This window comes from Brachycentrus maculatus, unplaced genomic scaffold (assembly GCF_059751285.1).
Source record: "Brachycentrus maculatus isolate JH-2025_06_01 unplaced genomic scaffold, ASM5975128v1 h1tg000421l, whole genome shotgun sequence".
Classification (NCBI taxonomy): Eukaryota; Metazoa; Arthropoda; class Insecta; order Trichoptera; family Brachycentridae; genus Brachycentrus; species Brachycentrus maculatus.
In genome coordinates, this window is record NW_028281169.1 from 1,051,042 (window position 1) to 1,073,170 (window position 22,129).

The following is a 22,129-nucleotide window of genomic DNA, read 5'->3' on the forward strand; positions in this document are numbered from 1 at the left end:
AAACACTTAACGCGGCAAGTTCGAACTTCTCAACTCGACCTAACCTCAAAAAAAAACAAATAACAACTCTTTGAAAGAGGAACTCGGTTTGTCGTTCAAACTTTTGACGGTTTTTGAGTGTTGGAATCGAATTTTTCGTAACTCGAATTTGACAGGTAGGTACTTTTTGATATACACGCGATACACCCGACTCGCATAACGCCGCGGCAAAAACTGTCTGGCTTTTGATCGCTTTTGGTATGCGACCTACGTTCGTCTTTCGTTCGCGCATCCGTCTGCGCATAGCTGTAAACTATTCACTCTTTCACAAGCGCCGAGGTTCGGGAATGCGAGAGAGCGAGCAAGCTGTACGGAGTCACGTCTGGCGCTAATCTGGCGACCAGCTGATCGCTCCGTGAGGGTTCGAGAAGCGACCGACCGTTTGGGAATTTCGTAGCGGTAACTGGCGATTGGCAACACCACGTGGTGAGTGACATTTGTTTTGTATTTGTACCTGATCGTTCTAAATTCGAGATTTAAATAATAGCGAGGGTTTTTGCGAAGAATTTTCACCCATAAATTGCATTAAGCTATAGCAACTTTAACTCCTAAAATGTTCTCTTTAAAGTAAGCTAAAATTGCTGAAATGTTGTTTGCAATAATGGTTCATTTCAAATTAAGCGGATTGATGGGGGATAAAAAAAGTTTTTTACAAAATAAAAATTAATTTTTATTTTTGGTCGGTATTTCGACGCCGAAAAACGTCGGTATATCGATGTTTTTCTAAGTACACAAGAGTCAATATATTGCTTCTCAGCAGTCAAACGGTTAAACAGTAAAATCACTCACAAGTAGGCATATACTTATATATATATATATATATATATATATATATATATATATATATATATATATATATATATATATATATATATATATATATATATATATATATATATATATATATATATATATATATATATATATATATATATATATATATATATATATATATATATATATATATATATATATATATATATATATATATATATATATATATATATATATATATATATATATATATATATATATATATATATATATATATATATATATATATATATATATATATATATATATATATATATATATATATATATATATATATATATATATATATATATATATATATATATATATATATATATATATATATATATATATATATATATATATATATATATATATATATATATATGTAAAGTAAAATCACTCATTACTTCTATCATTACGACCATCACGCCGTTTCCTCGCAGGGGTAGACAGAGAGGATGGAACGCCACACCCTTATGTCCTGACATACTCGCCTCCTTCACATCCATACATCTAGTCATACATGCCCTCCGATTACGCAGACTTTTGACACCACCAGAGTTTAGGTTCTAATTGATCTGATCGTGCCAAGTCTTTTTCTGCTGTCCTCGTTCTGTTCACATGCCAATTTTTCGTGCCGAGTTTTCCTCGGTCTTGCTCTGCTTCTATTTTAACTACAATAGCCTTAAAATTTTGTTTTACCATTACACCTGCCCAAACCATCTCCACGCACCTTTCTAAATTATTAATATCCTTAATATTCGTATTTATATCATTTACTTTGTGGTTGGCCGTTTTTATTTTTAAAAAAAAAAAAGTAATGACTCATTCGATTCACATGCCGAAATTCTCTCTGCATACCTCTGCGGAATGATTAATTATATTTTCTTCCCTTATACAGGCAACACCATATCGGCTGTCCAAACTTAAAACACAGTAAGGAACATTTTTTTGTAGTACGTTTTTTTTTGCATTTTTGGACTAAGTAGAATCTATTTAGTCCAAAAATGCAAAAAAAACGCACTACAAAAAAATGTCCCTTACTGTGTTTTGAGTTTGGACAACCGATATCGTGAATATGAACCTTATCTTTCAAAATTTGAACAATTTGAAATTTTGCGGCAACATCACAACTTGCCTCAAAATTAAAATTTGATTGATAATCGTGCCGTTTACCGCTATTTACATGTTTTCCTGTAAACACTGTATCTATTATGTAAATTATGAAGATATAACCTGTTTTTTTTTCACAGTTAGGTTTATTATATACAATATCATTCACGGTAATTGAGCGCCGAATCAAATAACGTCAAGGACTCGAATAATTATTCAAAACGCGATTTGTGATATATTTTAAAAACATTTACTCTGTGGTTTGTATTTTTTTTTCAAAACGATATGTTAGTTATATTAATATATGACCACTAACCGAGATTTTTGTCTACCGGTTTCGAGACATACCCGTCTCTTCGTCAGGACAATCAGTACACCAGCATGCAAACAATACTTAGTTATTGATATTAATCGCTTTTTGACAGTAGCGTGAATACAATATTTATCTAACTATTTATCTAACATCCCGCCGCTTTCTCCTAGGGGTAGGCAAAGACAATTGAATGCCACTGCAATCTGTCTTTCGCATGAACAAGTATTCGAAATACTTGTACATATCCAATTTTCCTCAGTCTTCCTCTGCTCCTATTTCCATCTACATTCGCCACGAGAGTTTATTTTACTGTTCTTTCCTCAATCATTCGTTCCACACTTCCAAATCATCTCAACACATCTTTCATAATTTTATCGATAATACTAAGGTTTATCAGCCTCTTATTATTTCCTTATTTCACAATTTTAACATCTAGCATACATCGTTTTCCCGCACATTCGTCTGAGAGATTGCATTTCGACTGCCATCAGTCCACTTTTATTATTCTTTACCAACTCCATGTTTTACTTAATCACATTAGGGTCATATATTAATAATTTAATAATTATAAGAAATCTTTATTTTATTAATATGTTACAATCATAATTTCTTCTTCTTCTTCTTCTTCTTGTTCATCTTGTTGTAGCCCTTGTGGCCTGTTTTTAAGAGGGATTAGCCTCCTGCGATGTTGATTCCCAGCCATCGACCCATCTCTTTGGTAGTCTGCCCATCGTCTACCATCAGGTTGACCGTACAGTGCGATGTGGGGGAGTCTGGATGGTTCCATTCTCCTCACATGCGCATACCATTGTCTCCTTCGTTGCCTTCCCCACCTGACGACATCTTCGACCTCGCATATTTCCCTGATCCTGGCATTTCTTATTCTATCTCGAAGACTCTTGCCTGATCGGCTGTCCAAATTTAAAACACAGTAAGGGACATTTTTTTGTAGTACGTTTTTTTGCATTTCTGGACTAAGTAGAGTCTACTTAGGCCATAAATGCAAAAAAACGTACTACAAAAATATGTCCCTTACTGTGTTTTAAATTTGGACAGCCGTGATATGGTTCTAGATAAGAGTCTTCATTTTTGACACTCCAAGCGCCTTTTTTGTGGCAACGGTGTCCGCTCATGATTATAAATATACAAAAAATATAAATAAATAAAACCCTTATCCGCACCCCAATGGTGCATAGGGCACTGCGTAATACAAACGCAGTGTTATCTTCATCGTTTACACACGAAGGAAAGGTGATCAGCCCTCCGCTTCAGGTACCAGTCCAGGGTAATATTGAATAAATACTACAGTGAATAAATCACTATTTTACCCCCCCCCTGGGAATCGAACCCGGGACCTCCAGAACGGTAGCCGAGCGTGCTGACCATTACACTACGGAGGCGAACAAAATTATTAATACTTATAATTTAATTATGGATTTCTATAAAGTAAATGTCAATGAATTTAGAAATCAATCATTTGTGCAAAATATGGCAGGCCGACGACTTCCTAGCACGATTACAAAAAATGCTTTGTTTTTTGTTTTATTTCGAGTGTCCTAGAGCAGTTGTTCCCAATAGTTTTTTTCCCGCATATCACTTTAAGAAAGACCTTAAACTTGCAGTAAGGGGCACGCAACTATATGAGTTACGATACACAAAAATATATGAGTATGTATATGACTTACGATGCGATACAAAAAAATTGCAAATAAATTATTATTGGGTAGCAAATATTTCGAGAATATTCTTGATTACACTGATAGATTAAAAACATATTGTTTTTTACTGCATATGAAAATGGTATTTTCTGGCGTTTCTCATGTGTGTGATTATAATCCAGGATTCGGATCTCACATACTAATATAAGAGTTTCTGCTTAATAAAAATCTTCTTTACATCTCACCAATAGATGTCTCTAGTGAAGTTCTAGTGATTCAAGAACAAGGTTTCTAAATTGGTTCATATATTTAGAGCTTCCAAGAATTTGAGTAGTGTGGTTGTCAATATTGGGTAGAATTGGTGAATGTTACACGTGTGTAAAGTGATCGTTAAACCAGCCTTTGACGGTCGTCAGCCCCGTAAATGCCCAGACTTCCATATTCTTCTTTATCTTGATGGGATGTCAAAAAATAATATGTTTTTTACTGATTAAATTATCTTAGTCAAGTGATTGGCGCCTCTTCTATGCAACTTCGGGTTTCCTGGGTGTCCGCGTACCACTAATTGAGAATCACTGTAATTGAAATTGGACTGCTCTGAAATGCTTATTTTGATAAATTTTTCAATACTCTTCTAAGAACATTTAATGATTTTATAATAAAAGGCGTAATTTAACCGGTTCGCTGCCACGAGCGCGTTAACGCGCTTTCCAATTTTTTGCAATATATATATATATATATATATATATATATATATATATATATATATATATATATATATATATATATATATATATATATATATATATATATATATATATATATATATATATATATATATATATATATATATATATATATATATATATATATATATATATATATATATATATATATATATATATATATATATATATAAAGGGGAAACGGGAAAGTTCAAAGCTCAATTCAAAGACAAATGTCCAATTGATATCGAAAATATTCTGTCAATTTTATTTTTGACGAAGTCTTTAGCGCTAAATGTTGTATTTTCGACGTCGTGCGACCGAATGAAGGTTGAAAGATTCCGAAAGGTCCAAATGGGATTTTCCTTATAAAATTATTTTTTCAATCCTTTCGTCACGATGTTCATATCCGACAAGGTCGCGCAAATGTGTGTAAATAGCATAATCCGTGTGAAAATCGATTTTCTTTCGTTACTGTACATTTTCCTGACTTACAACGTGACGCTATGGAGGTTTTTAGGGTGACCACGTAGCGTTAAACATCCAAAATACTGGCCGTATATTTTATATTATTAACTTTAAACTAAATAACCATCGCGCCGGTTTTTCGCAGGGGCTGGCAGAGATAGGGCGTTTGTCCACTACACGGAATTACACGGAATGTTACCGTCCGGCACGTCAGTTAGCGTTTTAAAACGACGATCGGCTTGGATTGGCATGTGCTTTTGTCCATATTTTTTCGGATGGGTGCGTGAACACGTTGCGCGTAAATTCCATCACGCTACAGTCGTAGTCGCTTTCATTTTTCAAAACCGGACTGCCGGACGGTCAAATTCCGGGTAGTGGACAATCGCCCATAAATTAACGCCAAAAGGGGATTATTGAGTAAATTTTGTGAATCTGTTTCAAATTGACAGATTTAACGAAAATGCAATCGAAAAATGTATTTAAGTAAAGTAAAGATATCCACTATCTAACTAACCATTTCGTCGTTTCCCTGAAGGGGTATGCGCAGAGAATGAAACGCCACACCAATCAATCTTTGCAAACAGTCTTTGCCTCTTCCACACTCATGCATCTCCTCATACATAGCCGCCGATTGTTCTGGCTCCTGACTTGACCACTCCCATGTATTTGAAATTCTTGAGCATGCTGATAATTATAACTAACTAACCTTCACGTCACTTTTCCGCAGGGTTAGGCAGAGAAAATAGAACGCCACACCAAATTGTCTTTGCAAACAATCTCGCCTCATAATTTAAATGTAACTTTGTTTTAAAATTACTATAAATATTTTATTATAACTTAATTATAGTCCGCCTCCGTAGTGTAATGGTCAGCACGCTCGGCTACCGTTCTGGAGGTCCCGGGTTCGATTCCCAAGGGGAGTAAAATAAATATAAGTGATTTTTTCACTGTAACATTTATTCAATATTACCATGGACTGTTACCTGAAGCGGAGGGCTGATCACCTTTCCTTCATGTGTAAACGATCAAGATAACACTGCGTTTGTATGACACAGTGCCCTATGCACCATTGGGGTGCGGATAAGGGTTTTATTATTATTTTATTATTAACTTAATTATAATGTCTTCCGGTTTCGAAGCTAATCAGTTTTGATAAAGATACGTTTAACTTCGAAACCGGTAGACATTATATTCAATTTATAGTGATTTTAACACAAAGTTTTATTTTAATTATAAAATGGAAAATCACAAAGTTAGTGTTCGAAATATAAACTATAATCTTCGCCTCCTTCATATGCATGCATCTCCTCATACATACCCGCCGATTATTCCGACTCCTAACCTGACCGCTTCCAAGTTTTCAAAATATTTTTCGGTCTTCCTCTGCTCCTATTTCTAACTACACTCCCCCCAAAATATGTTATTATCTCTGCCTATCCCTCTGGAGAAGTTAGTTTGTTAGTGGGTTAGTTTAGGTAGATAGGTAGATTCCTGCGTTAAAAAAAATCTGTCAACACGTTAAACGCCAATACTAAAATTAGTCAATTTTGAATTTCACAAAAAAATTAACTTTTCGGTAATTTACGTATTAAAAAAAAAAAAATAGTAAAAAATAATAGTTAAAGCATTTTGAATATAGCTCTTGATTGAGGTCACTGGTCCCCCCGTGTTTGGAACACAGGCGAGGTCACCGGTCCCCCCACGGGGTTTAACGTGTTGAGAAACCGGTCTGAAGTTGACAATTTTTTATTATTATTTTAATTATGATTCCCTGCTAAATCTTCAATAATGGTCACCCTAGTAATGTTATGTTTTTTGGCATCGGGCGTTAATAGGTACACTTTTGTTGGCATTCGCTACACTTGGCCCTAATCTAATCCTACCGGCTATTTGCTTAATTGTCGCGTTTCAGGTATTGACTGTGACATTTTTGCAATGGCACCTCGCTTACGTTTTTGTATGAAAAAAAATGTTGCAAACGTGTGCCTTAACGACTGGACGATTACATCACCCATTTCGAAAGTAAAATAATAATGAAAATATGAATGACTTCGTCGTTAATTTAAAACGTCCGGGAATGGTCAAATGTTATTTATTTATTTATTAATTTTTAACTTTTACTTTAAATTATTTATTAATATTTCATGTAATTTTTTCATGGTTATATTTTTATATATGAGACTGTGCTTATTTTTGCATGTCCAAACCACCTCAAATAACTAATCGTAATCTTTCAGTCTTACATTACTTACATACATATATATATATATATATATATATATATATATATATATATATATATATATATATATATATATATATAAATACATATATATATATATATATATATATATATATATATATATATATATATATATATATGTTTATATATATATATATATATATATATATATATATATATATATATATATATATATATATATATATAAATATATTTATACATACATATATATGTATATAAATATATAAACATGTATTCGAATCACATAGTTTAATTTTCTTAAAACCGCGATAATTTATTTAGAAACCACATCCGTTTCAGTTATATGAACTTAATAAAGTGTTTTGTACTAATTTTGAGCATCCTAACAAACACAATATAACGTCCAATTCGATTTTTAAACGTCCCATTTGATTTGTTTGCGAATCGTCCAATTTGAAGTGAAAAACCTGTATCAACGTTTCTTACGCGGTCTTGCGACGCGTTTCCGGTTACAAACCGGAGAGTTTTCATCTCAGGAGAATGTCGTTTTCAATGTTTAAAAATTTAACAAAATGTAATAAAAATAAATATCATGCCACTTTTTGAACTTTTAACTGTGCAACAGATCTTTTTAGGTAAAACCTGAAGGTTTTTTCTCCATTTGAAAAATATTTTGTAAATTAAAAAAAAATAATTCAACAAGACCTTTTCTTCAAAATGCAAAAACAACACTTTCTGCCCTGTAGCAGGTAAATATTAAGTTAAAATATGCCCCTTTTGCTGGGATATAGTACATTTTCTGGGCATTCCGAAAACATGTACAACTGAAAATTGATGATTTTTGATATATGACGTTGTTGAAAGGAGTGAGCGATTTGTGATGATAACATTTTGTGATCATTCTAACAGTTTCTCTACGTTTATGGGCTCCTATCACCTGGCTTCCCCTACAGACGATGTTCGCGAGATGATTAATTGCAACGTCATATTTGTATACTAATTTTGTTTGTTGAACTGAAGTAATGCCAGTCTAATCCTGGCTACGACTTAACCACATTTGAAATTAAAACAAATTACAACAATTTGAGTGTGTCCAAATACTTGTTCACAAAATCTGGATTATCTTCAATTACAGGAGTTATTTTCATATTTTTTTTTCATCTCATCAAAGATGAAGAAGAATATGAATATGTTACACGTGTGTAAAGTGATCACTTAAACCAGCCTATGACGGTCGTCAGCCCCGTAAATGCATCATCTTCGATGAGATGTCAAAAAATAGTATAAAACATGTTACATTCTGTTGTTATAACCCTTATCCGCTCCCAATGGTGCATAGGGCACTGCATCGTATTGACGCAGTGTCATCTTGATCGTTACTTACACGAAGGTAAGGTCATCACTCTCGCGCTTCATGGAGCAGTCAAGGGTAATGTTAAATAAATATTCGGGTATAAAATCACTTATGTTTGTTTTTATCCTCCCCTGGGAATCGAACCCGGGACCTCCAGCAAGGTAGCTAAATATGCTAACCATTACACCACGAAGGAGTTACATTACACCCCGTAATAGTATTTACTTTTGTTCAACGACAAATTGCAAAATTATAGGGTGCGTATTCGCGGTAGCAAAATCTTTCTTTCTTTCTCTATCGCAAGCATATTATGAAATTATTCGCACTATTCGATGGGCTACAATAATTGCTATGGGTAAAGTCATCTTACCAGCTCGCAACCAACGCACTAAATTTGGCGAGCGTGTCTATGCTGTTGCGGGGGCGATGGCGTGGAAAGCTCTTCCACCAGTAGTTAAAAACAGTGAAATTGAGATGATCTTATGCAAAAACCTGATAACGCATTTGTTTGCTTACCTTTTCCACTACCACCTTTTCCCCAATTCAATCACAGTGAAGCGTCCCAGGGCTTACGACCGGGCATTCGGCTGGCTTAAGCGATCACTGTATACGCTTGTGTGACGTTCACCATTCTGCCCATTGTTGAATATCCGTATTGCATTTATTTTTGAAACCTGTATATAAAATATTAACCTATGTATAATATTGACATCTCATGCGTAGGGCCAATACTCCAGTGTTTGAAAGAATACATATTATAAGAATTTCTTTTTGAGATTTTATTTTGTCATCGGTCTCTTTAGACTAGAAAGACTCTAGCAGCCAAGTTCAGTAGCCATTTCTCGTGATCTATAGAGTAATATTATGTACTAATCTGGTATTGTCATTGTGTTCAACAGCGATTCGCGGGGGGCTGAGAAGATGTTCCTCAACCGGAATTCTGTCAATTCAAAAGCTTTTTCGATTCGGAAGCTCCCCTCTTACATTATTGTCCGGCTAAGCTATAAAATCAGTAACACACGTAAAAAAGGTACTTACGCATATATTGATATATATATATATATATATATATATATATATATATATATATATATATATATATATATATAAATATATATATTAATATATATGTATATATATATATATATATATATATATATATATATATATATATATATATATATATATATATATATATATATATATATATACATATATATTTAAATATATATAAATTTATATATATATATATATATATATATATATATATATATATATATATATATATATATATATATATATATATATATATATATATATATATATATATATATATATATATGTATATATATATCACGCCAAGTTTTCTTTGGTGTTCCTCGTCTCTTTTTTCCAATTACGTCCGCCCCATATATTTGTTATTCTACTATTCTTTATTCATTCGTTGCCCATGCCCAAACTATCTCAACACATTTTGTACTGACATTTCTTGGTGGAACTGAATTTTATAGCATAAAATATCACCTATGTCATTTTTCCCCATTAATTCATGTGTTATTCAATTGTTATTTTATTCTATCTCAACATACTTTTTAAAATTTATCGATTGTGCTTATTTCAGTATATCCTTGCATTCTTACCTTATTTCACCGTTCGAACGTCTATCATTCGTCTGAGGGATCGCATTCCGACTGCATTCTGTCTACTTTCGTCCTTCTTTTTTCAACTCCACGCTTCGATTCCAAACACATGTATTTTATTTTATTTACTGCAATAAAACTATTTTTTTTATTAAACTCACTGCATTTTTAAGCTCGCGGGGGAAGAATCTTTTGATGTTATTTGATGATATGATACCTGTATCTCGTTAAATAATATATATTTTTTCCTAATCCTGGTTCAGGTGACCATCAAGTGATTGTTTGTCCATAACAGGTTTAATGGTAGGAAATACCACAAGTTATGTTCAAAACAAATTAGCAAAGAGGCGTCACTAAATTCCTTCCAACCGTTTCTAGAACACATTCATGTTTATATAATAAAATTACAACTTCTTATATAGTGTTCTCCACACATATTTTATTTGAAGTGATCAGGTTTCATCGTTACGCACATCATCAGACACTGTTGTTTTATAAGTCTTAGATCTCAAACGTACAAATACAGAACGCAACCGACCGCGCTAGGGGACATATGGAATGTGTATTTTAATACATTTTTTTTCATAATATTTTGGGTCATTCCACATAACGCTCACTCCTTTCAAGAACGTCATATATCAAAAAACCTGATTTTTCGGGAGCATGTTTTTAAAGTTTAAAAATATAACACATTATTTGAAAAATAAATAACAAGCCACTTATTGAACTTTTTACTATGCAACAGATATTTTTAGGTAAAACCTGAAGGTTTTTTCTCCATTTGAAAAATATTTAGTATATTTAAAAAAATAATTACACAAAACCTTTTCTTCTAAATGCAAAAACAACACTTTCAGCCCTGTAGCGGGTAAATATTAAGTTAAAAATATGCCTCTTTTGCTGGGATATATTACATTTTCTAGGCAATCCGAAAACATGCACAACTGAAAATTTACGATTTTTGATTTATGACGTTCTTGAAAGGAGTGAGCGATAAGTAATACGGTTTTTCTAATCGCATGAGCTTTGAGTCGAAATGGTAGGAGATAAAATAAATGCATTCACTTTTATAAAACTATTATTATTACAAAAATATCCTGCATTTTAACTGGTTCTTAATGGTTCCTTTGCTCAGACTATACATAGAGTTGCATTAGTACCATTTTTATCTAAAAAAAAATATTGGACAACCCCCAATTTTTTATCTATCTGCATTCTATGTGTTATTGTCTGTTCCTATTGAAGTTTTCTGATTTTTCGACACATTTTAAGACTGTAAATGTCACGTTTATACGAGATTTTAACGGTTTTTTTAGTTGACTCCATGAACAGCACGTAATACAGAATATTACCTATTTTATTTGAAAAAATAGGTAATATTCTGTAATACGTGCAGTTCATGGGGTCAACTAAAAAAACCGTTAAAATCTCGTTAAAACGTGACATATCGCTCACTCCTTTCAAGAACGTCATAAATCAAAAATCGTCAATTTTCAGTTATGCATGTTTTCAGAATGCCTAGAAAATGTACTATACCCCAGAAAAAGAATCATATTTTTAACTTAATATTTACCTGCTACAGGGCAGAAAATGTGTTTTTTCATTTTGAAGAAAAGGTATTGTTTATTTTTTTTTTAAGTATACTAAATATTTTTCAAATGGAGATAAAACCTTCAGGTTTTACCTAAAAATATCTGTTGCTCAGAAAAAAGTTCAATAAGTGGCTTGATATTTATTTTTAATACATTGTGTTATATTTTTAAACTTTAAAAACGTTCTCCTGAAAAATCAAGTTTTTTGATTTATGACGTTCTTGAAAGGAGTGAGCGATATACAGTCTTAAAATGTGTCGAATTTTCTGCCATCTGTTGATCTTTTCCAGAAGCTTTATTTACAATCTGAAAAGCGTTAGTTCAGCTTCAAACCATAAAAAATTAACACAAGTAAGAAGTTTTTACGATAGATGGCACTGCTAAAATAAAATGAAATCTCCGTAAAAATAATGAAAATCGTTTTCCACTTTTAATAAATCAAAATACTGTTGAACTAACATGTATTTGCATATATGTATTTAATCTTTGAAATAAATTGGTATAATGAATTTCATATGCTTATATTGTATATTGTAGCGTGATTCAGATAATGCTACGTATGTGAGTATGTGTTCATTTTTGTACAAGCGTTGTTTTTATCAATCTCGTAGTGTGTTTTCGGTTTGTTTTCACAGTTCATCAGTCACAGGTCATTCCATGTAATATTTTTATAATATTCAGCTCCAAGGTTCGTAAAATATACATTAATTATAAAATATTCCTTTTTACTCACAAGTATTAATCATTCAAATTTATATAATCAATATAATACTCCCTTTGCATATATACAAGTTCCAAAAATTAATGCATTTTAGATGTTCAAAAATAAACAGAATGGTAAATGTTACACGCGTGTGTAAAGTGATCAGTTAAGCCAGCCAAATGCAAAGATACTCCATGGAATACTTGGACCTCTTTTTTCGTTTGAAAAAGGTAGATTTTTTACCGGTTATTTCAACTTTTAACTGACAATACTTATATAAAGTCCCAGCTGTTTAATCCGAAGACTCTGTAATCCGAAACGCGCTGTAATCCGAACGTGAAAGCTTTCAACATAGGCATCAACTGGGCTAAAAAAGTTGCCAGAACGTTGAGGAATTTATGGTTTTGAGTTGGGTCGTTGGTACAAATGAAAATATCTGAATTTTTGCAAGCTTAAATGGAAATGTTGTTTTTTTTAATTTTATTGATTTATTCATAAAAGCATTTTCAAAAACCGAAATATCCTTTTTCTCTCTCATTTTTCGGATTAACGAGCTAGCACTGTACAATAATTCTTATTTTGAGACCGGTCTTCGATCCGAATTATCAATCCGTAATAAAATGGGTATTTGTATCCTACTAGATTAGGTGAAGTCAAGTTCATATTCACTAGTTATTTGACGCGTTTAAAATCGACGACGCTTTTGACCCGAAAAGTCCCAATTAAGCGGAATCGACTCTACCGATATTAGGCTCGGTTTGGGCGTCAGGTGATATTATTTGTTTGGTTAAAATGTTTGTTTTTCACTCTCCGTACTCAAAGTGTTGAGATAAGTACCTTACATAAACATATTTCAAGAGAGTATGTGGTCATTTTGAGTGTTTAGTTGGGGTTTGAGAATCAATTTCATTTCCTCCTTAAAAACTTTCCTTTTTTTTCCGTTTAAATATTTTTTTTAAACCGAGAACTTACAGTTTTATTCATTTTTTAATATTATTTATCTATTTATTCCTTAAGTTTTGTTTCTGTACGGCGAAAATCGTCATGTAAGTTTTAAATTTATTTACTTATTTTTTCATGTCATATACCTTTGATAGAAAAATCTTTGATATAAGTAAATACCATCTGCTTAGCGTAGTGGTAAGCGCGTTTGTTACCATGCTGGAGGTCTGGGATTCGATTCTTAGGGGGGAGGGTCAAAATAATTGTGAGATGTATTTTCTCAAGTATTTATTTAATATCAATCTGGAATGGTACTTTTAACGTAGGAAGTCACCTTAACTTCATGTAATTAACGATTAATATAACACTGCATCGAAATACATGTAACAGTTTGTCTCCGTTCTATTTGTTTACTATCACCCTATACTGGTGCTGAGAACATTTGTAGTTCTCAAAACTAGTCGTAAACTGTCGTCAATAAACTGAAACATGGTATTGTACAAGTGTTATATTTTTAAATTTAAATAACCATTTTATTAATTACTTTTAAAGACTAAAGATGAATACAAGTATAATTTACATAACATAAACAAACTAAATATCATGCAGCTTCACCGCAGGGGTAGGCAGAGAGAATAGAACGCCTTGCCAAATAATTTAAGCCTCATCGATATTCATGTATCTTTCATACATATCCGCCGTATATTTCGACTCCTGACCGGACCACTTTCAAGTATTTGAATTACTTGATATTTTCAAGTTTTTATCGGTCTTCCTCTGCTCCTATTTCCAACTACTCTGTTCTTTTTTTTATTCGTTCCATATGCCCAAACCATTTTTTTAAATTATATATCCTATGCTGGAATAACAGTTAAAAGATAACACGTTATCAATGCAGTTTGGATAACGCATTCTACGTGTATTAGATTAAAGTAAATTTAATTTTCAAACCTAGTTTCTTTGTTGATTTTTACATTTTATGAAGGATATCGTCCGCCCGTGAATATTCAAATGCTCGTATAATTTTTTAATAAAATGTGCTGATTTTAATAAACTCATGTCAGAATTAGGTCAGTATTATAGTTAATACATTAAAATCTCCACAAAATGAATGCATTTTATATTAATTGTTTGCGAAATCGCTTTAATGCGTCCTTGTCATAATTTATAAGTGATGGGTAGCTCGAAACTAAAAGTCGTTTAAAAATATATATGAAAAACGTTTTGAGTGTGTCCAAATACTTGTTCACAAAAGTGGGTTTTCTCCACTTGCGGGTTATTTTTACTTTTTTGACATCTCAACATAGATAAGAAGAATACGAAAGTCTTAGTTTTTACAGTGCTAATGATCTGTCATAGGCTAGTTAAGTGATCACTTTACACACGTGCCACATTCACCATTCTACCCATGATTAACAATCACACTACTCAAATTTTTGGAACTCCTAAATATATACAACATTTTTAGTGTGTCCAAATACTTGTTCACAAATCTGATTATCTCCGTTTAGGAATTATTTTATACATTTTTTCACATCTCAACAAAGATGAAGAAAATAAATTCTGGGTATTTACAGGGCTTACGACCCTCATGGATCAATCTCATGACGCAGTACATATGAGTTAACTCTTCTTCTGTACGATATAGTGCCTTATGCACTAAGTGATTTTAGCCTGGAAAAAACTTGAAATTTTATATTATGTTTTTTCTCAAAAAAAAATTATCACAGTTAATAAATGTAATTTATATTTTAATATGATTTATATTTGAAGTACTAACTTTGATTTCCCATTTTATAATTAAAATGTGAGTTTGTTTAAAAATCACTATAAATATTTTATTATAACTTAATTATAATGTCTACCGGTTTAGAAGCTAACCGCTTCTTTATCGTGTCTTGATAAAGAAGCGGTTAGCTTTAAAACCGTTAGACATTATAATTAAGTAATGATAAAATATTTATAGTGATTCTAAAAGAAAGCTTCATTTTAATTATATAATTAGTTAATAAATGGTTTAAATTTTTATCTAAGATTGACTCAAACGAAGACCTCTTACTTTTTTCCCATACTGTAGGTGCCTAATGAAATCCATTAAAATTAAGAAACATATTGTTAACATGGTTTTTATAGTATTTAAATATATTCATACATAAATTAAAAGTTATTTGCAAAAAAATCATTACTATAAATTAATATGTTTTCTATAATGCAATGTGTTATATGCGGTAATAATTACCTTTTTATGAATTCCGTGTAATAAATTAAAGTGCAAATATATATATATATATATATATATATATATATATATATATATATATATATATATATATATATATATATATATATATATATATATATATATATATATATATACACACACATACATATACACTTAATTTATCATACATATTTATATCATTCAGACTCTTTTCATTCCTCATACAATCCGCCATCTCATCACACATTTTTAAACTCTTCAACAAAATATAATATTGCGATTCTTTTTTTTTTAAATTTTATTTTGCCATTATTTCTTTTATAGATACTAAACTCAATAGTTATTATTTTAAACCACCTTATTTTTAAATTTGCCCATGCTATTATTTTTTTTAAGAAATATGCATATTCAAAGTTCTTTTATTTTTGTTTTCAGGAGTTCTACTCCAGAAGCCATGAGCATGGTGCGTGCTGCCAAAGCCGCCCTGAGGAAGAAGATGAAGGAAGTTATGAAGAATATGAATCCTGATGATAGAGCTGAACAATCCAAAGCAATCATTGACAAGGTTAAACATTATTTTTCTTTATTCCAAACCTTGAAGTAAAAGGTTTAAATGTTGGAGCTAGAATGAACGATGTTTTACCTTTTGTATGCTGACGATTATGTTCTTCTTTCCGATAGCAGAGAAGACCTGCAGGCGTTGGTGACAAACATGCAAGGAAAATTTACTGATGAATGTTAGCAAATCCAAATTTAAGGTTTTTGAAAAAGATGTATATAGCCCTATCTGGGTGCAAAATATTGGTAAATTGAGAAATTGTGGAACAGGTTTATGATTTCGTGTATGTGGAAAGTATGTTTTCAAGGGATGTAAAGACCGATAAAGATAAAGAAAGGAGTTTAAATGCTGGGAACAGAGAAATAAGAAAATAATGCATGGCTGAGATAAGTACTATCGATAAAATCGAGAAAGGTGTGTTGAGATGGTTTGGAAATGTGGAACGAATGAGTGAGGAAAAAACAGTAAAACAGATTTATGAGGCGTATGTAGTTGGACATAGGAGCAAAGGAAGACCGAGGAGTATTTTAAATACTTGATCAGATTTGTGCCGAGAACTAAACTAAAACTAATTAACCAACACGCCGCTTCCCCGCAGGGGAAGCAGAGAGAATCGAACGCCGCACCACTCTGTCTTTGCAAACATTCTTCACCTCTTCTACATTCATGCATCTCCTCATACATAACCGACGATTATAACGACTCCTGACCCGGCCGCTTTCAAGTATTTGACATACCAGATTGTGCAAAGTTTTCCTCGGTCTTCCTTTGTTTCTTTTTTCAACTACATTCACCTCGTAAATTTCTTTTATCGTTATTTCCTCACTCATACGTTTCACATGTCCAAACCATCTCAACACACCTTTCTTAATTTTATCTATAATGCTTATCGATAGTGCCGAGAACTCACATGTGAAATAAGATGTCAATCAAAGGATATATACAGGTTCCGAAATTTGAGTAGTATGGTTGTCAATCATGGGTAAAATGGTGAATGTTACGCGTGTGTATAGTGATTACTTAAACTACCGTATGACAGGTCGTAAAGTTTGTACATATTCATCCCAGCCTTCCATATTCATCTTCATGTATGTTGAGATGACAATAAAATTAGTGACGATATATCGCACTTTTAGACATCGATTTAAACAATTCGAACATCTAAACAAAGTCTTTGTTCATATATATGGACAACTGAAAACTGAACAATTTTGAGCGGTTTAAATTTTTAAAACTGTCTCATTTATTTTGTCCCTACGACATTTCTGACTCATACATCTTTTCCAGCTCACGAGAACCCCGGAATGGGTGAACGCCAAAAAAGTGTCCATCTTTTTGGCCATGCCAAATGAGGTTCAGACGGAGCCTGCAGCTATACAGGCACTGCGCAGTGGCAAATCTATATTCGTACCTCTCTGCCAGGGAGGAAGTATGAGGATGCTGAAGGTCCATGATGAAGAGGATCTGAAGAATCTGCCGAGAGATGCCTGGGGCATCAAGGAACCGAAACCTGTGGAAGGAAGAGACGATGCTCTTGAAACAGGTTAGTGAATGAACAAATACATTTGTTTAATTAAAATATAACTTTGTTATAAAATCACTACAAATATTTTATTATAACATAATTATAATATCTACCGGTTTCAAAGCCAACTAAGACTGATACTAAAACATTATCTACTTGACAAAATTCTTCTTCAAAAGTCCTTTTTAAGGACTAAATGTATTACACACATGTAACAAGATTTAAATCATATTACTTAGAAATATTAGAAATTTAAAAAAGCAATTAATAATAATTTACAACTAATGTTGCAACTCGTCGTTTGTTATTGGATGTTGGAATACTCCAGGATATAATAAGTGGACGTATCGATAGTCCGGTTTTGACTTCCGAAATAACGTATAATGTACCCGGCCACCGTACCACAAGTCACAAGTCACAATCTTTATTCAGAGTACCTGTCCTTCGAACTAATTATGCGCGAAGTTCACCTATGTTTCGTATGGCTAGTGAGTACAACTCATGTTTTAGCCAAGTTGACATTTTCGATTGCGGAAAATCTGTGTTGAAAAGTTGAATGGTGAGCATATTGTCCTCTCAGGATCTTTAAAAACTATGCTTCTTTGCATTGTATGTATGTTCCTACTGGAATCAACATCCCTCTTACACACATTTTCTCTCATAAATTGTTTATTAGCTAGATCTACACTTAATATTTTGTACTAATCTTTATGTTTCTGTGGTTAACTAATAGGGGGTTGAATTAGTTCTCGCCGTTTATAAAAAAATTATATTTCTCTGTGATTTAAATATATTCCTTTCGTTTTTTTTTGTTTTCCTGTCCCCTGCTGCCTTGAACACCCACGTGGCACTTTCAACCGCCTCAAACCGCCTCAAAATTAAGGCTATGGGCCTTGTTCATCGGCAGGGAAACTGGGTCCCGTATGCTCTGAAGGAGAGAGATATGGAAAGGCGACTTTGCATGTGTGATTCACTCTTGCAATGGCATCACAGAAAAGGTTTTTTGCATCGCGTCATCACCAACGATGAGAAGTGGATCTTCTTCGACAACCCCAAACGCCGCAAAGTCATCTGCCAGCCAGGTCAGCCACTCCCTGCTGAAGCCAGCATTGCAAAACGCAACATTCACGGCTCAAAAACGATGCTTTGCATTTGGTGGGATCAGCAGGGAGTAATTTTTTTCGAGCTTCTCAAAGCAGGCCAACAGTCACAGCAGAGGTTTACAAGCAGCAAATGATCAAACTGAAAACAGCAATTGAAGAAAAACGTCCAGAATACGCAGCCAGGCACGAGTCGATTCTCATTCTGCTCGACAACGCGCGCCCGCATGTTGCCAAAGTGGTAAAAGAACAGATAAAATCCTTTGGCTGGGAGATTCTGTCACACCCGCCCTACTCCCCTGACGTCGCACCATCCGATTATCATCTGTTTCGGTCCATGCAGCATGGATTATTGGGAGAAATTTTCAAAAGTTATCGAGAAGTCGAGTTATGGGTTGAAAATTTGATTGTCTCAAAAGACAAGGTTTTCTTTTATAGGGGAATATGACTTCTTCCTGAAAGATGGGCCAAAGTAGTCGAGAAAGAAGGGCAATACTTTTAATAAATTCTTACTTTTAAAAAAAATAATATTTTCAATTCAAAATACTACAAAAAACGGCGAGAATTAATTCAACCCCCTAATATAATTGGCTTGTTCAATGTATAATATATCTTTTAATGCGTTGTTTTACATATGTTGCTTAGTAGCAACCCAAATAATAAAAATAATTAAAAAAAATACACTAGTTATCGATTTCTTGAAGAAAAATTGTGACTTACATATTATTCTTCATCTGTGTTGAGATGTCAGAAATGTATATTTCAGTCTAGATTCTAGATGAAAGGCCGGAAATCAGTAAGCGTTGTTAAAATACTCAAACAATGATTTGTTTATCAAATTTGCTAACGTGAACTAATCGCAACTGAGAGTACCAATCTTTAAATTGTGTAAGGTTAATTTCTTGTAATGGAATCTATTGTTTTGTAGCAGAACGACATCCGCCCATCATTTCGTATCTCCGATCTTGACCGTTCTTCATTCATTCTACACCATGTAAACACTGTCTTAGTGATCTATTGATCTCACCTTTCCAACCTTGGCCAGCCATTGTACGATTTTACACTTTGTAAAAAAAAGTATTCGTACATTTTTTACATTTCAACATGGATGAAGAAGAATATGAAAGTCTGGGTCTTATGACCTTTGTCATAACAGGTAATACGACAGGTAATATGACAGGTCTTATGACCTTTGTCATAGGCTGGTTAAGTGATCACTTTACACAAATCTTTTCCAGGCTCCATCCCAACTTATCGCCTTTGTAGGCTGTTGGGGTCAGCTCTTCTCGTCCCCAGGTTATAGGTCCTTTTGTCATTGGTAACGTTACCTAGGTCATGCCTTCGAATCATCTTTTTTCTGCAGCATCCATGAATTCTTGGGTCTTCCTCTATGTCTTTCGAGGAAGATCCATCGATTGCCTGGTTTACAATATGCTCAGATTCTCAGCTTCGTATATCCCCATACCATCTCAATTGCCTTTCCTCTAAATAACTATTGATGCCTATTGCACCGGTCCGCCTCCGTAGTGTAATGGTCAGCATACTCGGCTACCGTTCTGGAGGTCCCGGTTCGATTCTCAAGGGGGGTAAAATAAATATAAGTGATTGTTTTCACTGTAATATTTTATTCAATATTACGCTGGACTGGTACCTGAAGCGGAGGGCTGATCACCTCTCCTTCATGTGTAAACGATCAAGATACCACTGCGTCTATATGACGCAGTGCCTTATGCACCATTGGGTGAGGATAAGGGTTTTATATTTATTGCACCCAGACTTTCACGAATGTGTGAGCTCTTTATTTTTTTTCCAAAAGACACTCCAGCTGACCATATTTCAGTAGTTTCTTGTTATCTAGAGTAGGTGTTGCATATAGTCCAGCATTCGGACTAATAGAAGAGTGCGGGTATGACAATTGTATGGTAGACTTTTCCTTTAACTTGGCTGGCATTTTTGGGTGACAATGTATTATGTTTTTCCAGGTGGTGTAGACCTCGTGGTTTGTCCTGGTGTAGCGTTCACCCTTGCCGGCCATCGCCTGGGTTATGGAAAAGGATATTACGATGGGTTTCTCTCCAAACTTCGCAGTTTGCCGAAGACTCCAGAATCGCCAAAAGGAACAACCATAGCAGTATCGTTCCGGCAACAAATTTTCGACGAAATACCAGTGACTGATCACGATGCTCTAATTGATCGAATTTTAACCGCTGATGACTGACTAACCAGTCAAAATTTAACCATTTTTACAAATATTTTATATAAAACCTGTTCTGGTAACCATGATTTGTTTAAATCTACATATTGTGAATCGTGTAACGATCCATTCCGCATCATTTTTAAATAATAAAAAAAAATATATTTACTAGGTACCTAAGAAAATTCTTCTTGCCTATCAAGGATTTACAGCATATAAAGTTTATATTTCTTAAAAATCCTAGGGAATGTGTTAAGTAAATAATAAATTAATAAAGTTGATCACTAAAATCAAAACCAAATATTTTATAATTTTTTAGAAAACTAAAAAGCTAAACTGGCAGTGCACAACGGAGTCCTGGTTCCAACTCTAATGTATGGAAGTGAAACATGGAGTTGGCAAAAGAAGGATGAAAGTAGACTGAATGCAGTCGAAATGCGATCTCTCAGAAGAATGTGCGACAAAACGATGTATGATAGATGTGCGAATAGTGAAATAAGGAAGGAATGCAAAGTTGAGAAAAGCATTATCGATAAAATTAAGAAAGGTGTGTTGAGATGGTTTGGACATGTGGAACGAATGAGTGAGGAAAGAACGGTAAAACAAATTTATTAGGCGAATGTCAGTGGGAAAAGAAGCAGAGGAAGACCGAGAAAAACATGGCACGATCAGGTATGCCAAATACTTGAAAGTGGTCAGGTTAGGAGTCCTAACAATCGGTGGGTATGTATGAGGAGATGCATTAACGTGGAAGAGGCGAAGAATGTTTGCAAGGACAGAGTGGTGTTGCGCTCTATTCTCTCTGCCTACCCCTGCGGGGAAGCGGCGTGATGGTTAGTTAAAATATTCTTAATATTATTAATATTTAAAGCGTTTACTTTGTGGTTAGTCTTTTTTTTATACAAAATATTTAATAATAGTATATAACCACTCACAATACGTC

General features: G+C 33.3%; 1 protein-coding gene across 2 annotated transcripts; it reads left to right on the forward strand.

The window, feature by feature from the left end:
* Nucleotides 1–343: 343 nt before the first annotated feature.
* LOC148302707 (5-formyltetrahydrofolate cyclo-ligase-like) lies at nucleotides 344–21,482 on the forward strand. Of its 2 annotated transcripts, none has more exons than XM_088271177.1 (4): nucleotides 344–465; nucleotides 16,244–16,373; nucleotides 17,655–17,910; nucleotides 20,975–21,482. In XM_088271177.1, exons 2-4 carry the CDS (start codon nucleotides 16,263–16,265, stop codon nucleotides 21,208–21,210), a joined length of 603 nt encoding a protein of 200 aa, XP_088127303.1. In that variant the 5' UTR covers nucleotides 344–465; nucleotides 16,244–16,262; the 3' UTR covers nucleotides 21,211–21,482. The 2 variants fall into 2 exon arrangements, with proteins under 2 accessions (XP_088127303.1, XP_088127302.1); XM_088271176.1 differs by lacking the exon at nucleotides 344–465 and adding an exon at nucleotides 13,536–13,691.
* Nucleotides 21,483–22,129: the final 647 nt, after the last annotated feature.

What these genes read in the sequence shown, in the direction of transcription:
- LOC148302707 (XM_088271176.1), top strand. An exon ending in CCAAAGCAATCATTGACAAG is followed by an intron (nt 16,374 to 17,654) that starts GTTAAACATTAT and finishes CATCTTTTCCAG; the next exon opens with CTCACGAGAACCCCGGAATG. An exon ending in AGACGATGCTCTTGAAACAG is followed by an intron (nt 17,911 to 20,974) that starts GTTAGTGAATGA and finishes ATGTTTTTCCAG; the next exon opens with GTGGTGTAGACCTCGTGGTT.